Source organism: Ornithorhynchus anatinus, chromosome 21 (assembly GCF_004115215.2).
Source record: "Ornithorhynchus anatinus isolate Pmale09 chromosome 21, mOrnAna1.pri.v4, whole genome shotgun sequence".
Classification (NCBI taxonomy): domain Eukaryota; kingdom Metazoa; phylum Chordata; class Mammalia; order Monotremata; family Ornithorhynchidae; genus Ornithorhynchus; species Ornithorhynchus anatinus.
Genome location: NC_041748.1, coordinates 6,954,332 through 6,974,821, shown reverse-complemented (window position 1 = coordinate 6,974,821; position 20,490 = coordinate 6,954,332). Strand labels below are relative to the sequence as shown.

The 20,490-nt window shown below is 47.4% G+C and overlaps 1 protein-coding gene across 7 annotated transcripts in view; it reads right to left on the bottom strand.

The window, feature by feature from the left end:
• The window catches only part of PDE1C (phosphodiesterase 1C), a 329,099-nt gene that overhangs the window by 66,110 nt on the left and 242,499 nt on the right, over window positions 1-20,490 (bottom strand). For all 7 annotated transcript variants that reach the window (XR_003754187.2, XM_029048966.2, XM_029048968.2 and 4 more), the window contains 7 exons: window positions 20,135-20,201; window positions 17,724-17,840; window positions 13,328-13,468; window positions 7,367-7,467; window positions 5,509-5,637; window positions 4,476-4,577; window positions 2,266-2,386 (listed from right to left, as the gene is read on the bottom strand). Coding sequence is in view for 6 of the 7 variants with exons in the window: in XM_029048966.2 (XP_028904799.1) it covers window positions 2,266-2,386; window positions 4,476-4,577; window positions 5,509-5,637; window positions 7,367-7,467; window positions 13,328-13,468; window positions 17,724-17,840; window positions 20,135-20,201 (778 nt within the window). In the remaining variant the exon portion in view is untranslated. The remainder of the gene's footprint in view (window positions 1-2,265; window positions 2,387-4,475; window positions 4,578-5,508; window positions 5,638-7,366; window positions 7,468-13,327; window positions 13,469-17,723; window positions 17,841-20,134; window positions 20,202-20,490) is intronic.

The window sequence follows — 20,490 nt, the reverse complement described above, 5'->3', positions numbered from 1 at the left end:
GGTCAATAAACGTGATACACAAAATGCACAATTACTGAAAAGGAGTTTTAGTCTAGGCAGCTAGTTTCTGATCCCATTGAGCAAGGAATTCTACATGGCAATTTTCCAGTTGCTGCCCGTGTGTTTCGACTTAATTTGATTGAGGTTGACGCTCAATCCAGAGTCTGGAGTTCTGACAGAAGGCGGAAGCTGAGTTTCCACTGGAGGCTTCTGAGAAACAATTTCTCTCAGAAAGCCCATTGTGGGCAGGGGCTGTGTCCCTTTATCGTTCTATTGTCCCCCTCCAAGAACATGGTGCGGTGCTTTGCACACAGTAAGCGCTCAATAAATACGAATGAATGACTGAAAGCCATTCTGGGTTGTCTAGGCCTCTAGACTGTAAGCTCAAAGTGGGCAGGGAATGTGTCTTCCAACTCTTTTGCATTATACTCTCCTAAGTGCTTAGTACGGTGCTCTGCACACAGTGCGTGCTCAATCAATGCCACTGATGATGGTCTATGCCCCTGGATCTAAACCCTTTGGGTACTTGGCTTTTACTCTGTCAATCATATTTTTTGAGCACTTACTGTGTGCAGAGCACTACACTAAGTGCTTGGGAGAGTACAGTAGAACAAGAAACAGACACATTCCCTGCCCACACCAAGCTCACAGTCTAGAGGGGGAGACGGACATTAACCTCCCACCCTCAGGCCCACAGCACTTAGATACGTATCCGTAATTTATTTCTTTATATTAACGCCTGTCTTCCCCCTCTAGACTGTAAGCTCGGTGTGGGCAGGGGATGTGTCTATTTATCCTTGTATTGTCCTCTCCCAAGCACTTAGTTCAGTGCTCTGCACACAGTAAGCGCTCAATAATGCGACTGAATGAATGAATCAACTTGTATCTTCCCCAGTTCTTGGAACAGTGATTGGCAGCTAGCCAATGCTTACCACAGTTAGGATTGCTGATGGTGCCGTGGCTCAGTGAAGAGGAGCGGGGCAGTGAGTGCCCCAGAATCTTATCCATCTGAAGCACCAGAAAGGGCTTCCAGAAGCTTCTCTGCCCAGGACCAGAGAGGGGTGGAAAAGTGGCAGGGAGAGTCCCGGAATTTGGAGAATTTCCTTCCTGAACGCATGAATCTTTTGTACATATTATCTCCACTAAAACCCAGAGGGAACCCAGAGGGAAACCGCATGGCCTAATGGAACGAGCCCGGGTCTGGGAGTCAGAAGGACCTGGGTTCTTCTCTCCATTTCGCCACGTGATTTCTCTGTGACCTTGGATAAGTCACTTGGCTTCTCTGTGCCTCGGTTACCTCATTGTAAAATGGGGATTAAAATAGTGTGGGACAGGAACTGCGGTCAACCTGATTATCTCGTATCTACCCCCGCACTTAGTATCATGCCTGGAACAATGTAAGCCTTAAAAAAAACCCCAAAAACATGAAAGAACCACAATCTGCCACAATACAATGATCCAAATGACCTATCAGAAAAACTCCGCCCGAAGAGAAATGGTCCAGGAGATTAACACTGTGAGCTCCATGTGGAACATGGACTTTGTCCAACCTGATTATCTTTTATCTACTCCAGCACTTAGTACAGTGCCTGGCACACAGAAAGCACTAAACAAATAAATGCCATTAAAATAAAACCAAACCAAAGCTAAGTGGACAGCCCCACAATGTAATGCTCCAAATGACCTGTCAGAAGAACTCCTCCAGCAGGAACGGGATCCAGTCAGTCAGTCAGTGGTATTTATTGAGCGCTTACTGTGTGCAGAGCACTGTACTGAGCAAACGGGAGAGCACTACGTAACAATAAACAGACACATTCCCTACCCACAGTGAGCTTACAATCTAGATGGGGAGACAGGCACTAATATAAATTAATTAATTAATTGATAACAGATACGTACATAAGTGCTTCGGGTGCTTTGGGGCATCTAGCGGATTAACACTGTGAGCCCCGTGTGGGAGACTGTTCAACTTGATAAACTTTTCTCTCCCCCAGCACTTAGTACAGTGCCTGGCACATAGTAAGCGCTTAACAAATACCATTAAAGAAACTAAACCAAGCCAAAGTGGGCAGCCCGACAACGCACCGTGCCAAATGACCAGTCGGAAGAACTCCAGCGGAGACACGATCCAGCGAGATTATCTCGTATCTGTCCCAGCGCTTAGTTCAGTGCCCGGCACACGGTAAGCGCTTAACAAATACCATTAAAGAAGCAAATCAACCCAAAGCCACGTGGGCAGCCCCACCACGTAACGTTCCAAATGACCTGTCGGAAGAACTCCTCCAGCAGGGACATGGTCCAGCGGTGATGAAGGTCCCAGGCCTTGGCTGGATGGCTAATGTCTGCCGTGTGCAGCATCAGAGATAAGGCTTTCGGCTTGTCGATCCTGCAAACCCAAAGGCCGACACCGCTTAGTGACCCACAACTTCTCTCTCCCTTTTCCTCCATCCACACCCCGCCCAGCTTAGCAAAACATTTGGCTCTCACTGACAGCTGGCCGGGATATAAATTAGACCGATGATAAAAATGGAACATATGCCAGACTTTCCTGGGGGGTGGGTCAACTGGGGAAAAGGAAACAAGCAGACGTGTCTTTTTTAATTCTCTATTAATGCTTGGCTGGTGAAGGGAATGTGTCTGTTTATTGTCGTATTGTACTCTCCCAAGTGCACAGTACAGTGCTCTGCACACAGTAAGTGCTCAATAAATACAACTGACTGACTTAATCATTGAAATAACCCAGTTATATATCCAGTGGTATTTTTCATGGTATTTCTTAAGCGCTTACTACGTGCCAGGCACTGTACTAAGCACTGGGGCGTTGTTAAGCACCTACTACGTGTCAGGCACCGTAGTAAGGACTGGCTGGATACGAGATAATCAGGTCGGAAACAGTCCATGTCCCACATTCACTCATTCGTTCATTCATTCAATTGTATTTATTGAGTGCTTACTGTGTGCAGAACACGGTACTAAGCTCTTGGAGAGTACAATTTGGCAACAGAGACAATCCCTACCCAACAACAGGGTCACAGTCTAGAAGAGGGGAGACAGACAATAAGACAAAACTAAACAAGTAGATAGGCATCATTAGCATCAAAATAGATAAATAGAATTATAGATATATACACATCATTAATAAAATAAATAGAATAATAAGTATGTACATATATACACAAGTGCTGTGGTGTGTGTGGCGGGGGGGGTAGAGCAGAGGGAGAGTCAGAGTGATGGGGAGGGGAGGAGGAGCAGAGGAAAAGGGGGGCTCAGTCTGGGGAGGCCTCCTGGAGGAGGTGAGCTCTCAATAGGGCTTTGAAGGCGGGGGAGAGAGCTAGTTTGGCGGCTGTGAGGAGGGAGGGCATTCCAGGCCAGAGGTAGGACGTGGGCCAGGGGTTGATGGCGGGACAGGTGAGAACGAGGCACAGTGAGGAGGTTAATGCCAGAGGAATGGAGTGTGTGGGCTGGGATGGAGAAGGAGAGAAGGGAGGTGAGGTAGGAGGGGGAAAGCTGATGGAGGGCTCTGAAGCCAACAGTGAGGAGTTTTTGCTTCATACGAAGGTTGATAGGCAACCACGGGAGATTTTTGAGGCGGGGGGCGGGGGGGCAGGGGAAATGACATGCCCAGAGCATTTCTCTAGAAAGATAATCTGGGGAGCAGAGTGAAGTGGGGAGAAACTGGAGATCGGGAGATCTGAAAAGATGCTGATGCAGTAATCCTGTTGGGATGTGATGAGTGATTGCACTAACAAGGTAGTGGTTTGGATGGAGAGGAAAAGGTGGATCTTGGCAAGGTTGTGAAGGTGCGACCGGCAGGTTTGGGGTGATGGATTGGATGTGTGGGGTGAATGATAGAGGGAATACAAGGATGACACCAAGGCTGTGGGCCTGTGAGATAGGACAGGGTTTGGGAGGAAAGATAATGCGCTCAGTCTTAGACATGCTGAGTTTTAGGTAGTGGGAGGGCATCCAGTTGGGGATGTACTGAAGGCAGGAGGAGAAATGAGCCTGGAGGGAGGGAGAGCGAACAGGGAAGGAGATGTAGATTTGGGGATCATCCGTGTAGAGATGATAGTTGAAGCTGTGGGAGTGAATGAATCCATCAAGGGAGTGAGTATAGACGGAGAACAGAAGGGGACCAAGAACTGACTCTTGAGGAACCCCTACGGTTAGGGGATGGGAGGAGGAGAAGGAGCCTGCTGCGGGACCTCAGGCAAGTCGCTTTCATTCCTCTGTACCTCAGTTCCCTCATGTGTAAACTGAGGCGCAGTTTACCTCATCTGTAAACTGAGGTAAAATGGGGATTAAGACGGTGATCCTTATGTGGGACAGGAACAGTGACCGACCAGATTAGCTTGTATCCACCCCAGCATTTAGTACAGTGCCTAGCATGTAGTAAGCACTTAACAATACCATAAATAAAAAAACCGCAGAAATTCACGCCACTGAACAGCTCAGGAACTCGGAAAAGAACTCACTCTTCCGGCTGCTGGAGAGCGCTCTTCATTGCCTTGATCTGCTGGAAGTGGCAAGACATGTCAGTCGCCATGACCATTTCAATCACCAGGGCACGGAATTCCCTTGAGAGTAGACGCCACAGAGACAAGAGCGGAGGGGAAAACAAAGATGATTAGAGTTTGCTTCTTTTCTGCCCCCGGTTGGCCAGAGACTCCGGTCACTGTCATGCCCTCCCCTATTTCAAAGACCTACTGAAGATGCATCTCCTCCAAGAAGCCTTCCCTGACCAAGAATTCCCTTCCTCTTCTCCCTCTCCCTCTTGTATCGCCCCGACTTGTTCCCTTCGTTCATCCTCCCTCCTTTCCCCGCAGCACATACGTTTATATCTATCTGTAATGTATTTATTGTTTTATTCATTTATATATGTATATTAACATCTGTCTCCCTCTCTAGACTATGAGTTCATTGTGGGCAGGGGATGTACCCGTTTGTTGTTGTACTTTACTCTCCCAATTGCTTAGTACAGTGCTTTGCACACAGAAAGCGCTCAATAAATATGACTGACTGAATGAATGAAAGAACGAATGCTTAGGAGGCCTTTCAGTGTCCCTCCGGGAAGGAAACTCAAAAAACTCTTTGTGGATGGGGAATATGTCCACCAATTCTGTTGTACTGTTATAAATCTGGTGCTTAGTACAGTGCTCAGCACACAGTAAGCACTGAATAAATAGGATTGATGATGATTCCAAGCAGTCTGAGGGCAGGAACCATGTCTTTCAATTTTTTTAAAAAATGGCATTTGTTAAGCGCTTACTACTTGTCAAATACTGTTCTAGGCACTGGGGAGGGTACGTGTTAGGTTGGGCACAGCCCCTGTCCTGCATGGGGCTCAAAGTCTAAGTAAGAGAATGGGGAACTGAGGACGAGGGAAGTGAAGTGACTTGCCCAAGGTCACATAGCAGGCAAGTGGCAGAGCCAGGATGAGAACCCAGGTCCTTCTGACCTCCAGGCCCAAGCTCTACCCACTAGGCCACGCTAAGTGGTCCCTCTTACCTCCAGTCATCTTTGGAGAGATTGGACAAAATATTCATCTCCTCGTCCTCTTGCAGAAGGCGGTACGCTGCACTCACGTGATGACTCTCCAGCACCGATCTGTCATTGTACAGGATGGCCGAATCAGAACTAGAAGGAAAGAAAGGGCAAGATGTCAGACGGCCGGGACTCCCTTATCCTCTCCTTGAGCTTTCTCAGGCTCGAAGTGAAGCTCGCTGTGGATGGGGAATGTGTCTGTTTATTCTTCTATTGCACTCTCCCAAGTGCTTAGTACAGTGTTCTGCACACAGTAAGCGCTTGATAAAAATGATTGAACGAGTGAATGAATGGATTGCTCTGTCCGGCCTTCTCCCGATAATCACCCTTCTTCACGGCGTCCACTCCACAATGCAGCAGGAGGAAGGAAAACAGAAACTGCCCAAAGCTGACCCACCCATTCAAGTCAATCAGTCGGTCACTGGTATTTTTTGAGCGCTTGCTGTGTGTGGAGAAGTCAGTCGGATAATCCTATTTATTGAGCGCTCACCGTGTGCAGAGCATGGTACTAAGAGCTTGGGAGAGTACAACGCAACAATAAATGGACACTTTCCCCGCCCACAATGAGCACAATGAGTCTAGAGGGGGAGATAGACAATGTAATAAATAAATGACAGATATGGACAGAGGTGTTGTGGGGCTGGGAGGGGGGGATGAATAAAGGGAGCGAGTCAGGGTGATGCAGAAGGGAGTGGGAGAAGATCTAAGCACTAGGGAGAGTACAATCCAGTAGACTTGGTAGAAACAAGCCCTGTCCTTGAGGAGTGTATAGTCTATAGGGGAGACAGACGTGAGAATTAATTTTGACTAGGGGAAGCAATAACGCTGGAGGCAGCAATGAAGTGAGGGGATCGATATCCAGGACAGAGTACCCTTTTTTTAATGGTATTTGCTAAGCACTTACTAGGTGCCAGGCACTGTATTAAGCGCTGGGTAGATACAAGCTAACCAGGTTGGACACAGTTCTTGTCCCTCATGGGGCTCACAGTCTTCATCCCCATTTTATAGATGAGGTAACTGAGGTCCAGAGAAATGAAGTGGTTTGCCCAATGTCACACAGCAGACGAGTGGAGGACCGGGATTAGATCCCAGGTGCTCTGATTCCCAGGCCCACGCTCTTTCCACTAGGCCACGCTGCTTCTCTGGAAGGATCTGAGGGCTTCTAGTCCTCCTCCGAACAGCTGCAGCTTGTAGAAAGCACTTTAGTCGACTTTGTATAGCCAGATCAGAGGGTCTCTCAGATTCTGGATCCCCACTGAAATAGCCAAGAGGTCACCCAAGCAAAGCCCCCGCCATATGCCCCTCCCTCCAGGCTGTAATCTCCTTGTGGGCAGGGAACAAGCTGACCACCTCTGTTATATTGTACTCTTCCAAGTGCTGAATTCAGTGATCTGCACGTGGTAAGTGCTCTATAAATATCACCGATCGATCGATTGATCCTGGAAGGTAGATGAAATGCCTGAAAACGCTCTTCCCAGCAGCCCTTGCGCTCTCCTCTCTTCCCGCCCCTAGCACCTGGAGCAGCATGGCCTAATGGATAGATCAAGGGCCTGGGAGTGAGAAGGACTTGAATTCTAATCCCAGCTCTGCCACTTGTCTGCTGTGTGACCTTGGGCAAATCACTTCACTTCTTCAGGCCTCAGTCCCCTCATCTGTAAAATGGGGATTAAGATTGTGACCCCTATATGGGCGAGGACTGTGTCCAACCCGCTTATCTCGTACCTACCCCAGCGCTTAGTACAGTGCCCGGTGCCTAGTAAGTGCTTAACAAATGTCACTGTCATTATTATTTGTCCACATGGCTAGAGGATGGGGGTCTCACCGCGTCTGGATATGGAAGTTGTTGGTAGTTCCGGTGTGCTCGTAGTCGTGGATGGCGGCCGAGAAGATGATGGCGAAGATCTCCAGCTCCGTCAGCCAGTTCTGGAAAAGAGATGGCAATCAGAGAGGGATGCCCATGAGTTAGGCCCCTTCTCCGTTTGGCAGGACCTGGTGACCTGTGCCAGCTTCTCCTACCCATAGAGCTCCACGAGAGCCGCGGGGAGGCACTCCTGCCGCCTCAGAGGGTCACGTGGCTGCTCTTCCCGAATGTGGAGCCAAGGAAGGGAGGCCGGTTCACGCAGTCAAGAAGCGGTCAGGACACTGGCCCCTCTCAGAGGGACGAGCCAGCCTCCAGACCATGAGCTCCTTGTGGGACATGAACGTTTCCACCAACTCTGCCCAAATGTTCTCTCCCAAGCGCTTAGGATGGTCCCCTCGCCCAGTTAGAGCTTGATAAATTCCCCCGACTGACCGAAGCGAAGGTGGGGCTGTCGATGCAGGGGTGAAGGGGTTTGGACCACTGGATTCAGTGGTACCCCCGCCCCCAACCCACACACATAAACACACCCTTGCATAAGGAAACGGAACAGGAGGAATAGTCATAATCTACATAACGGAACACCAGGATTATTTTCTCATGGAGTCCACCGAGAGCAAGTTCTCCTCAGCCCCTCAGAGGAGTGAGAGGGTCTCTCTGACCAGTAAACGGGGAACAGAACCCTACTCATATATCTTTCTGCGTTGACTAATGACGGTGGTGTTTCTTAAGCGCTTATTGTGTGCTAGTTTCTGGGGTAGGTACTGTACAATCACATTACCCAGTCTCTCCCCAATATGAGGCTCAAGATCTGAGGAGAACGGGTATTTAATTCCCATTTTACAGAGGAGGACCCTGAGACTCAGAGAAGTGAAGCGGCTTACCCAAGGTCACCCAGCAAACGAGCGGCGGAGCCGAGTTTAGAAGTCGGGTCATCTGATTGTCAGGCCTTTTCCCTCCCCATACTGCATCTGGTCTGAACCATGAGAACACCACATTGCCTCTGCATATGTGCATGACAGTGTGTGCGTGTGCATGAATATGTGTGAATGTGTGCACATTTATGGGCGTATACAAGAAACAAGGGTGGGACAGAAGTGAAATACATGTCGAAATCTCTGCCGCGAGCCTATAAGGTCTTGAGCTGCCTTTTCTATTTCTGTACTTTCGGTTACTGCCCCAGGGGTCTGTGACCTGAGTGGGAAGTGAGGGGGCAAGGGGAGGGCGATGGAGCCCAAGAATGTTGGGAAGCTGTGGCTTAGTGGAAAGAGCCTGGGCCTGGGAGTCAGAAGGATCTGGGTTCTAATCATGCCCCCGCCACTTTTCTGCTGCGTGACCTCGGGTGCGTCGCTTCACTTCTCTGGGCCTCGGTTACCTCAACTGTAAAAGGGGGATTGAGATGGTGAGCCTCATGTGGGACAGGGACTGTGTCCAATCCGATTTGCTGGTAACGATAATAATAATAATAATGACGTTGGTATTTGTTAAGTGCTTACTATGTGCCGAGCACTGTTCTAAGTGCTGGGTAGATACAGGGTAACCAGGTTGTCCCACATGAGGCTCCCAGTCTTAATCCCCATTTTACAGATGAGGTAACTGAGACCCAGAGAAGATAAGTGATTTGCCCAAAGTCACACAGCTTACAGGTGGCGGAGCCAGGATTAGAACCTGTGACCTCTGAGTCCTAAGCCCACGCTCTTTCCACTGAGCCACGCTGCTTCTCTATATCCATCCCAGTGCTTAGTCCAGTGACTGGAATGTAGTAAGCGCTTAAGAAATACCACAGTTTTTCTTCTTTTTTCTTTAACAAACAGATGTGGCCATTCTCGTAACCCCATGATGCAGGGGTAGAGGGAACGAGAGAAGGAGGATGAGGTGGGGAAGGAGATTGACCAGGGGAAACCGAGTGGCAATGAAGAATCTAACAGACTTGGGGGAACTCATTTTTATTTTTTTTGGTTAGTAGTATTAGTTCAGCACTTACTAAGTACCAGGAACTATACGAAGTGCTGGGGTAGGTACAAACTAATCAGGTTGGACACAGTTCACGTCCCGCATGGGGCTCCCATTTTACAGATAAGGAGACCGAGGCTCAGAGAAGTGAAATGACTCACGGTCCCACAGCAGACCAGCGGCGGAGCCGGGATAAAAACCCGGGTCCTTCAGACTCCCAGGCCCGTGCTCTATCCACTAGGCCGTGCTGCTTCTCCTGTCAAGCCTTTATGTTTTGTGTGGATTCACACTCTCACCCAGGAGGACCTACATACAGGCACTCATACACAGACATGCCTATATGCCCACCCAGACATTCATAATCAGAACACACACACACTCTCTCTCTCCTACACCCAAACACGGACACATACTTCTTTTGCCAGGGAGAATCCTGTTACTTGGGTGTGAGTGAGAAGGATTGTTGCTGCCTTATGCTTGCCAATACCCTCTGAATTGCTTGGGCCTCCTCGTGATTATCCAACTGGATCACTAAGAAAGCATCTCAAGCGGTAAAGGTCTCGCTACTCTCTAGTGGAACGGGGATGACACTGGCTCTGTTTTGGCTTCTCCCCAGCACCCAGCGACAGATTTTACCCTTCAGCGGACGACTGTGGCGGAGCTTAGAATCTCTTTCGCTTGGGTTTCGAGGACCTCCGCCGATATGAAGCCCACTCTTCAGACCCACCTATAGATCCAAAATGTCTCTCTGTGTCCAATGAAAAGTCGTAAGGGTCGGCATGAAGACCACCCCTCGCCCCAGGCAAAATAATAAATCATAAGATGCTTGCAAAGCCTGCAATCCCAGAAGCAGTTTGACTAGAGAGAGTCAGACCATGGCTCTAGTAATTAGAAATAATAACAGTTGTGGTGTCGGTTAAGTGCTTATTTTGTGTCTTGACTGTACTAAGCACTGGAGTAGATGCGAGAATATCAGATCCCACTTGGGGCCAACAGTCTAAGTCGGAGGGAGAACAGGTATTAATACCCATTTAGCAGATGCGGGAATGGAGGCACGGAAAAGTAAAGTGACTTGCCCAAGGTCCCACAGCAGACAAATGGCAGATCTGAGGTTAGAACCCAGGTCCTCTGACTCCCAGGCCCAAGCTCTATCCATTAGACCACACAGCCTCTCATGGCTTTAGTCCAACCTCTGCCACTGGCCTGCTCTGTGACCTGGGAAAAATCCTTTAACCCTCTCTGTGCCTCAGTTCCTTCATCTGTGAAATGGGGATAAGTCACTAACCTCTCCCCATGAGAGAAGCTGGGTGGCCTAGTGGATAGAGCCCAGGCCTGGGGGACAGAGAGACCTAGGTTCTAATCCCAGCTCTACCTGCTGTGTGGCCATGGGCAAGTCACTTCATTTCTCTGTGCCTCAGTTCTCTTATCTGTAAAATGGGGATGAAGACTGTGAGCCCCATGTGGGACAGGGAAGGTGCCTAACCTGATTAGCTTGTATCTACCCCGGTGCTTAGAAAAGTGCTTTACACATAGTAGGCGCTTGACAAATACCACCATCAGCATCATCATCTTAGATCGGGCCCCCCATGTGGGACAGAAACTGGGCCTGATTTGAAAACCCTGAATCTACCTCAGCACTAGTAACTTCTTAAATACTATAACTCTCTAACTTCATGACCTGGGAAACCCTGCAGGAAATGGCACAGTGACTGGTAAAGCATGAAAAAATCTACTCAGCAAACCATTTTTTTTCGCTGCCTGTGAAATGATTTCTCCCTCGAGGTGAAACCTAGAAGGAAGTTCCAAAATAGAAAGCCGACAGCCAAAGTTCGGCGCTCTGTGGAGCAGGATCCCACCTCGATCTGGGCTTGTTCCAAATGACGGAATTCCGAGCCCTCCCGAATCTTGCGGGCTAAGCGTATTGTCCTCGGGGACACGGAAAAGGATCAAAAAATATCAATACATCAAAGAGCGGTGATGAACAGCACAGTGAATGGAGAGCCGGGATCAAATCGTCACCCAGATATGCGTTTACCAAGGAATTTCTTTCAAATTCAGTTTTATTCATTTGGAAGGTGGGACTGAGGAACAGCACAGAAAAAATAACAGGATTAGATTTCCCGGCAAGCGAAAGGACTGGCTTCCTGTGGAGTTCGGGCTACAGTCCTCAGGGATGAAAAGAGCTATTTCCTAGAATGGCCTAGTGGAAAGAGCATGGGCCTGGAAGTCAGAAGGTCATGGGTTCTAATCCTGGATCCGCCACTCATCTGCTGTGTGACCTTGGACAAGTCACTTCATTTCTCTGTGCCTCATCTCTAAAATGGGGATTAAGACTGTGAAGCCCATGCGGGACATGGACTGGGTCCAACCCTAATTTCTGGTATCTACCCCAGCGCTTAGAACAGCGCCTGGCCCATAGTAAGTGCTTAAAAAATTCCAGTTATCATTATTATTATTCTAATTCATTTCCCCTCAAGACTACCTCCACCAGAGCCCCATGCAGGACATGGACTGTGTCCAACTTGATTTGCTTGTAGCCACCCCAGCACTTAGTACAGTGCCTGACACATAGTAAACACGTAACAAATACCACAATTATTATTATTATTTACGTGGGACAGGGCAGGCAAGTGGCAGAGCCGGGGATAGAACCCAGGTCCCCTGACTCTCAAGCCGGTGCTCTTTCCACTAGGCCATGCTTCTTCGTTGGATTCTTGACAAAATAAAATCCTAAAATTCCTGAGTTTCCTGCCTTCTCATCTTCCCCTTTTCCCCGTTTTCCTCCCTCCCCCACCACACACACCTGTCTCCCCCAGGTTTTGGTGTTAAAATGCTTTATTTGTTGAGGCCCTGGGCCCTTCTATAGCTCTCCTCATTCATTCAATCGTATTTATTGAACTCTTACTGTGTGCAGAGCTCTGTACTAAGCGCTTGGGAGAATATGATACAACAATAAACAAAGACATTCCCTGGTCACAGCGAGCTTACAGTCTAGAGGGGGAGACAGACATGAATATAAATAAATAAATTACAGATATTTACATAAGTGCACAGTCTGTTATATTGTATTCTCCCAAGTGTTTAGTATGGTGCTTTGCGCACAGTAAGCACTCAATAAATACGATTAAATGAATGAATCTTCTGTTGTTCAATTGATGAGAAGCAGGGTGTTCTAATGGAAAGAGCCCAAGCCCAATAGAGGACCTGGGTTCTAATCCTGTCTCCACCCCTTTCTTGCTATGTGACTTTGGGAAAGTCACTTAACTTCCCTAGGGCACTGACAAGACCCAAAATTCATCTGGCTGTACATTCACAAGGCATTATTGATATTATTATAAAAATGTATCTGACTTGATTAAGCACTCAATAAATACGACTGAATAAATGATTATCATGACTCTACCCCAGAACTCAGTGCAGTGCTTGGCACATAGTAACCACTTGAAAAATACGAAGAAAAAAAAAACAATGGAAATTTTCTGAGAAACACAAGATATATATTTTTATCCTTTATTTTTGAGTATTGACTAAAACTATTCAAAAGGATTTAAAAATGCTTTCTCTTCTCTCCTAAATCGTCTCCTCTGCCTGTGTTTGCCTTACAGTTAATAATAATAATAACAATAATAATAATTATTATGGTATTTGTTAAGCGCTTATTATGTGCCAAGCCCTGTTCTAAACGCTGGGGTAGAAACAAGGTAATCAGGTTGTCCCATTTGGGGCTCACAGTTTTAATCCCCATTTTACAGGTGAGGTAACTGAGACACAGAGAAGTTAAGTGACTTGCCCAAGGTCACACAGCAGACAAGTGGCGGAGCCAGGATTAGAACCCACGTCCTCTGACTCTCATCCCATCCTACCTGCCACCAAACCATCCAATCTAGGTGTCATCTTTGACTCCTCTTTGTCTTACACCTCCCTGGTTGTCTGCATCTGGTTCATGTACCGTGTGCAGAGCACTGTACTCACCGCCACCCCTGTCTTGTACAGCAGGTAGTGGACGGTCTGGGTCACGTCGGCCGCATGCATCAGGTTGTGATACGGGTTTTTATGTTTGCTGTAGCCCACCTCCAACGCTTCCACGAACGAAACCAACGCCGAGATCGGAATCTGCAAGAGACGGGGATATATTCGGTGACAGCGCCAGCTGACAGAGAGGGCGTTCCATTCATTCTCTCATTCATCCCTTCATTCCTTCAATCTTATTTATTGAGCAGAGGCTTGTCTTCTTCTTTTACACTGGACTGCCTGCTCTGTCCTCCCGTCTAATTAAAGATAGGGCATTTGTCAGTCAATCCTATTTACTGAGCGCTTACTCTGCGCAGAGCGCTGTAATATAGAAGCAGCATCGCATAGTGGATACCGCATGGCCTTGGGAGTCAGAAGGTTATGGGTTCTAATTCTGGCTCTGCCACTTGTCTGCTGTGTGACCTGGGGCAAGTCACTTCCCTTCTCTGTGCCTCAGTTACGTCAGCTGTTAAATAGGGACTGAGACTGTGAGCCTCACATAGGACAGGGACTGTGTCCAACCCGATTTGCTTGTATTTGCTTAGTACAGTGCCTGGCACATAGTAGGCACTAAACAAATACCATCAGCATCAACGTCATTATTATTATTATTACTTAAGCGCTTGGAAGAGTACGACAGGACAATAAACAGACACATTCTCTGCCCACACTCAGCTTACAGTCCAGAGGGGGAGACGGATATTTATTTGTTCATTCATACACTCATCTTGTATTTACAGAGTGCTTACTGTGCGCAGAGCACTGTACTAAGCACTTGGGAGAGGACAACAATAAACAGACACATTCCCTTCCCAGAACGAGCTGACAGTCTAGAGGGGGAGCCAGACATTAATGTAAATAAATAGATTGCAGCTACAATAAGTAAATTACAGATATAAATGAATTTATATCGTGCTGGGGGCAGACGTGAAGATTTCTTGGTGACTTTTTCGGGTTAAAATTGGATTATGTCCATACCTGTAATTTATTTATTCATATATAAATAATATATGTCTCGCCCTCTAGATTGTAAGCTGGTTGTGGGCAGGGAACATGTCTGTTGTTGTAATGTACTCTCCGAGTGCTTAGTATAGTGCTCTGCACATGGTAAGCGCTCAATAAATACAAATGAACGAATTAACGGATAACAGAAAACTAGTAAGAGCCCAAGAAACAGGCATTCTCTGACGTACTGACTGTGTCCTTTCCATGTTAGGAAAAGCTCACGATTGCAGTATCGACACCTTCTAACCAATCTATCGATCAGTCAGCTGATGTTTACTATGTGCAGAGCACCGTCCTAAGCACTTGGGAGAGCACATCACAACAGAGTTGGTAGAGATATTTTGTCCACAAGGAGCTTACAATCTAGAGGGGGAGACAGATATTAATAGAAATAGAAGCGACGGCTTCGTATCACAGCACGCTGAGCCCAGAACATGGTCAGAAAAATGGTTCCTCAAACCCCACGGTGTTTGAGCCGGAAGCGAGAACTGAGAACCACCATCTGGAAGACGTGAACACATTTTCAAATGATTAATCGATCGATGGCATTTATGGAGCGCTTACTGTGGGCAGAACACTGTACTGTATGGGAGACTATAATACAAAAGAGTGGTTAGACAGGTTCCCTGTTCACAACGAGCTTAGACTGTAGAGCCCAAGCTTATAGTCTAGAAGGATATAATCAATAATATTCATTGAGCACTTACTGGGCACAGAACACTGTACTAAGTGCTTGGGAGAATACAATACAAAAGGGTTGTTATACATTTTCCCTGTTAATCCCAGTGCTTCAATCAATCAATCAATGGAACGTATTGAGCGCTAACTGTGTGCAGAGCACTGTACTTAGCACTCGGGAGAGTATGATACAACAATAAACGGACACATTCCCTGTCCATGACAAACTTCAAGGCCAGGAGCCCCCAGGTGTTTACCCACAATATGGAAGTCTGGGAACATTTCCATTTCCCAGTTTTGGTTTCGATTCCATTTATAAATCTGCTCTTCCCACTTCCTCTTCCATCCCCACTAGCTTGGCTCTCCCTCTCTGAAGAGAAACCCTGCCATCTCATTAGCCAGGTTTTCTATTTTAATTCGACTCAATCATCTCACCCCCTCCTGGTCTGCTTTGTGACCTTGGGCAAGTCACTTACTTTCCCCGTGCCCCGGTTCCGTCATGTGAAAATGGGGATTGAGACTGTGAGCGGCATGTGGGATATGGGCTGTGTCCAACCTGTTAGCTTGTATCTACCTCAGTGCTCAATACAATGCCTGGCATATAGTAAGTGCTTAACAAATAGCATTAAAAAAACCACATTCCATCCATCTTCACCACAGCTGAACAGAGCGAGCGGTTCCCTTCGCCTCCCCGCTGGTCCTCTGAGGGCCCCTGCTCCCAACATGCTTTGCTCTTGGCATGGTCTCGTCCATGATTCCCTGCTGTGCCACTGACGAGACTCCTACCCTTCCTGCCTTCCTCCACCCGGGAAGGAAACAGAAAAGGCAGGTGTGGCCCAAGTTCTCTGGAAAACCTCAAGAAGACCAGTAGCTGCTAGACTGGTTTCTTTGGCTATGGGGATCCCCTGGAATTCTGCTCCTCTAACCACAGCACCCTACTTCAAAGTCTTAATGAAGGCACATCTCCTTCAAGAGGTCTTCCTGGACCAAGCCTTCCTTTCCTCCTCCTCCTCCACTCCCTTCTGCGTCATCCTGATTTGCTCCCTTATTACATCTCCCCTCCCAGCTCCACATCACTTATGACCATAGCTGGAATTTATTTATTTCTATTAATGTCTGTCTGCCCTTCTGGACTCTAAACTCACTGTGGCCAGGAGTCTGTTTATTGTTATATCGTACTCTCCCAAATGCTTAGTTCAGTGCTCTGCATACAGAAAGTGCTCAATAAATACCATTGAATAAATGACGGCTCATTTTCGCTTCTAATTCTTTTATCTGCCACTTTCTCCGGGTCCCTCTCACCCCTTATATTCTCAGCTAATAAGCCCCATGAGGGTCAAACACTGTGTCTAATTGCCACCTGTGTGTTCTTTACCCGTGCTACGATGCACACACTAAGTGCTTGGTAAATGCTATCTGTATTTCTATTACTGCTACTAATCTCAGTAGTATTTAGGAAGCACTTAGTCTGTGCAGAAGCATTGTAGTGAGCACTGGGGAGAACACAATCTAATGAAGTTAGTAAACACAATCCCTGCCTTTAAGGAGAGCACAGTCAAGCAACAGACACAAAAATAAATGACAGGGAAGGGAAAGGAACAGAGTTAAAAGATCTGTTCGTAAGTCTTAGGGGAGGTGGAAAGGGAATATGCCCAAGTGTTTAGGTGATGAAAAAGTGCTGAAATTGTAACAATAATAATAATAATGATGGCATCTGTTAAGCGCTAACTATAAGCCAAGCACTGTTCTGTGGACTGTGGTAAATGCAACGTAATCAGGTTGTCCCATGTGGAGCTCCCAGTCTTAATTCCCCTTTTACAGATGCGGGAATTGAGGCATAGAGAAGTTAAGCGACTTGCCCAAAGTCACACAGCTGATAAGTGGCAGAGCCAGGATTAAAACCCATGATCACTGACTCCCAAACCCATGCTCTTTCGACTAAGCCACGTGGAGAATAGGATGAAGAAATGAGAGATTAAGGAGGGCCTAGGCCACAGTGTCAACGGTTGTCAAGAAGTCAAGGAACAGGGCAGAGTAGCGTGGCCTAGTGGAAAGAGCTCGGGTCTGGAAGCCAGAGGACCTGGGTTCTAAACCTTGGTTCCACTATCGTCTGCTGTGTAACCTTCGACAAGTCACTTCACTTCTCGGTGCCTCAGTTCCCTCACGTATAAAATGGGGGTGGAGATCGTGAGCCCTATGTACATAGTAAGGAAGCACTCAATAAATACGAATGATTGATTGAAAGACTTGGGGAGAGACTACCAAGAGATCATTTGGCAGTGCCCAACAGGAGCAGAAATTATTTGCAAAGTACCGAACATAAAGATTTTGAAGCTAGATAAGGAATCATCACTGGGTTTTCTTCTGATGCCTGATCAGCTGTGCAAACAGAAACTCACCTGAGCTAAGTAATAATGTATCTATGCCAGGCCTTTAGGAAAAAAAAAAGCTGATTTTATTCCCTGAAGTCTGTGCATTTCCCCTGGAAATGGGTTGGGCTGGTAATCTATTGCGCTAATCTACAAGGCCGACAACACAGAGTATTTGTGTAAATTCATTTGAAACCGCAGCTGGGAAAATGTCCCCGATTTCTCCTCTATAGCACTGTCTTCTCCATACCTTCCCAGGGCTGGCCTAAGGAAAGAAACAGGAAACCCATTTGTCGTTCACTGACCTTGAAACGGCTGATCAGATCATAGCGTGTGAGCAGTTCGTAGAAAATGAATTTCAGCGCGTGATCTCCACTGGCATCATTCAGGGTAAATACATCGAAGGACCACTTATCTACATTCTGTAAGAGAGATGGAAACGGGAATGTTATTAGGGGATCGCTCCTTCCCTTGTAACGTCAAGAGCCCATTTAGCTACGCTCGCTCTTCCTCGAAAGGAAATCCATTCGATTGAGCCTTCTGCTCATCATCCTTGGCGCCGAAAATTGGGAAGGGAGATGACTGCGGGGGGAGAGAGGGGTCTGTCGGTCACCACTCCCCCAGCCCACTGACGGACATTCACATCCAGTCAGGAGGAGGGATACACAGTTTCTCCACAGATACACAGATGGGATACACAGATTCTCTCGGACTGCTGGTAAATTCCACTCCAACAGGGACATATGCAGAGGCAACCCTCCTAACATATGGGATGGGAGAATAAGATCAGGGATGGGTTTGAAAGGATTTTCCTAAGATTCACTAGGGCTCCATCGCCAGCCGCGACAGCCCGCCCTCTGCCCATTTTTGGATAAAAAGAGATCCTGGGAAAGGGTGGTGAGTCTGAACCACAGCTCCAGGTGAAGGGGAGATGGAAGTTAAAGGTCCAGAGAAGAAACTACAGAAACTAGAGGAATGGTCCCGGGCCTGGGAGTCAGAAGACCTGGGTACTAATTCAGCTCTGCTGTCTGTCTGCTGTGTGACCTTGGACAAGTCACTCGGTTTCTCTGTGCTGTTTCCTCAACTGTAAAATGAGGTTTCAATACCTGGTTTCCTTCCTACTTAGACTGAGAGCCCATTGTGGGACAGGGACTGTGTCCAACTTTGTGGATTTTTTTTTAAATGATATCTGTTAAGTACTCTGTGTCAAGCACAGATCCGCCCTTTCCTCTCCATACGAACGACTATCATGCTGGTACAAGCTCTCATAATATCCCGCCTGGATTATTGTGTCAGCCTCCTCTCTGATCTCCCTTCCTCCTGTCTCTCCCCGCTCCAGTCTATTCTTCATTCTGCTGCCCAGATCATCTTCCTACAGAAACACTCTGTGCATGTCACTCCCCTCCTTAAGAACATCCAGTGGTTGCCTATCAGCCTCCGCACGAAACAAAAACTCCTCACTCCTGGCTTCAAAGCTCTCCATCACCTTGCCCCTCCTACCTCACCTCCCTTCTCTCTTTCTATTGCCCAGCCCGTACACTCCGCTCCTCTGCCGCTCACCTCCTCACCGTCCCCCATTCACGCCTATCACGCCGTCGACCTCTGGCCCACGTCCTCCCGCGGTCCTGGAAAGCCCTCCCTCCTCACCTCTGCCAAACTAACTCTCTTCCCCTCTTCAAAGCCCTACTGAGAGCTCACCTCCTCCAAGAGGCCTTCCCAGACTGAGCCCCCCCTTTTCCCTCTGCTCCCCCTCCACCCTCTGCTCCTCCCCCTCCCCCCTTCCCCTCCCCTCAGCTGAGCCCCCTTTCCCTCTGCTCCTCCCACTTCCCTCTTCCCCTCCCCTCAGCACTGTGCTCATTTGTATATATTATTTACTATCCTATTTATTTTGTTAATGAGTTGTACATCCCCTTGATTCTATTTATCTTGATAATGTTGTCTTGTTTTTGTTTTGTTTTGTTTTGCTCTGCTGTCTGTTTCCCCCGAATAGACTGTGAACCCATCATTGGGCAGGGATTGTCTCTATCTGTCACCGAACTGTACATTCCAAGCGCTTAGTACAGTGCTCTGTACATAGTAAGAGCTCAATAATTACTACTGAATGAATGAATGAATGAACGAAAGCACTCTTCTCAGCTCTAGGGCAGATTCAAATCAATCAGGTATCTGTATCAGGTGACTTGTATCTATCTCAGCGCTTAGAACAATCTTCGGCACGAAGCAAACACTTGTGGGTTTTTTTGTGGTATTTGTTAAGCATTTACTCTGTGCCAGGAACTGTACTAAATGCTGGGGTAGATACAAGCAAATCTGGTTGAACCCAGTCCATGTCCCATATGGAGCTCACAGTCTCGATCCCCATTTTAATAGGTGAGGAAACTGCGGCACAGAGAAGTCACGTCACTTATCCAAGGTTATAGAGCAGACAAGTGACGGAACTGGGATAAGAACCCAGGTCCTTATCCCTCCCAGGCCCACGCTCTAGCCGTTAGGCCATGCTGCTTCTCAAATATCATAACAAATACCATATAAAAAAATGGTGATGACAAATCGGCCATGTGGACAGTGGGAGAGACAGAGGGGGAGGACAGAAAGATGGGGAGAGAGAGGAGAAAGAGGGGAGATGAAAAGTGAGAGGCTGTGAATGAGAACTAGGCCTACAACAGTCCCTCAAGAGGGAATACTTAATACTTAAGAGCCTTTTCATCGAGATTACCTTCAATGCTTCAATCACAGCAGGAGGATAGCTAAGTCCGACCATGTTCGATGTCCGTCTGTACATTCTGATGGGTTTGACAGAAAAAACAATGATTGTGCTGACCCAAAACATTGGAGAAACACTGAGAGAAACCATCTTTGCCTGAAATTAGAGCATCCCCTCAGCAAGGAATCCAGTCTCCAATCCACCTGGATCCTAGGGCCTAGTCACTGTCTCAGCCTGCTTGAAATTTAACTCCATCGGAAAGGGGAAATAACTCCAGTCTAAGTTTCTCCATTTTAAGTGTTGAAGCAATTCATCGATCAGTCAGTCGATCGATGGTATTTATTAAGCGTGGCTTAGTGGAAAGAACA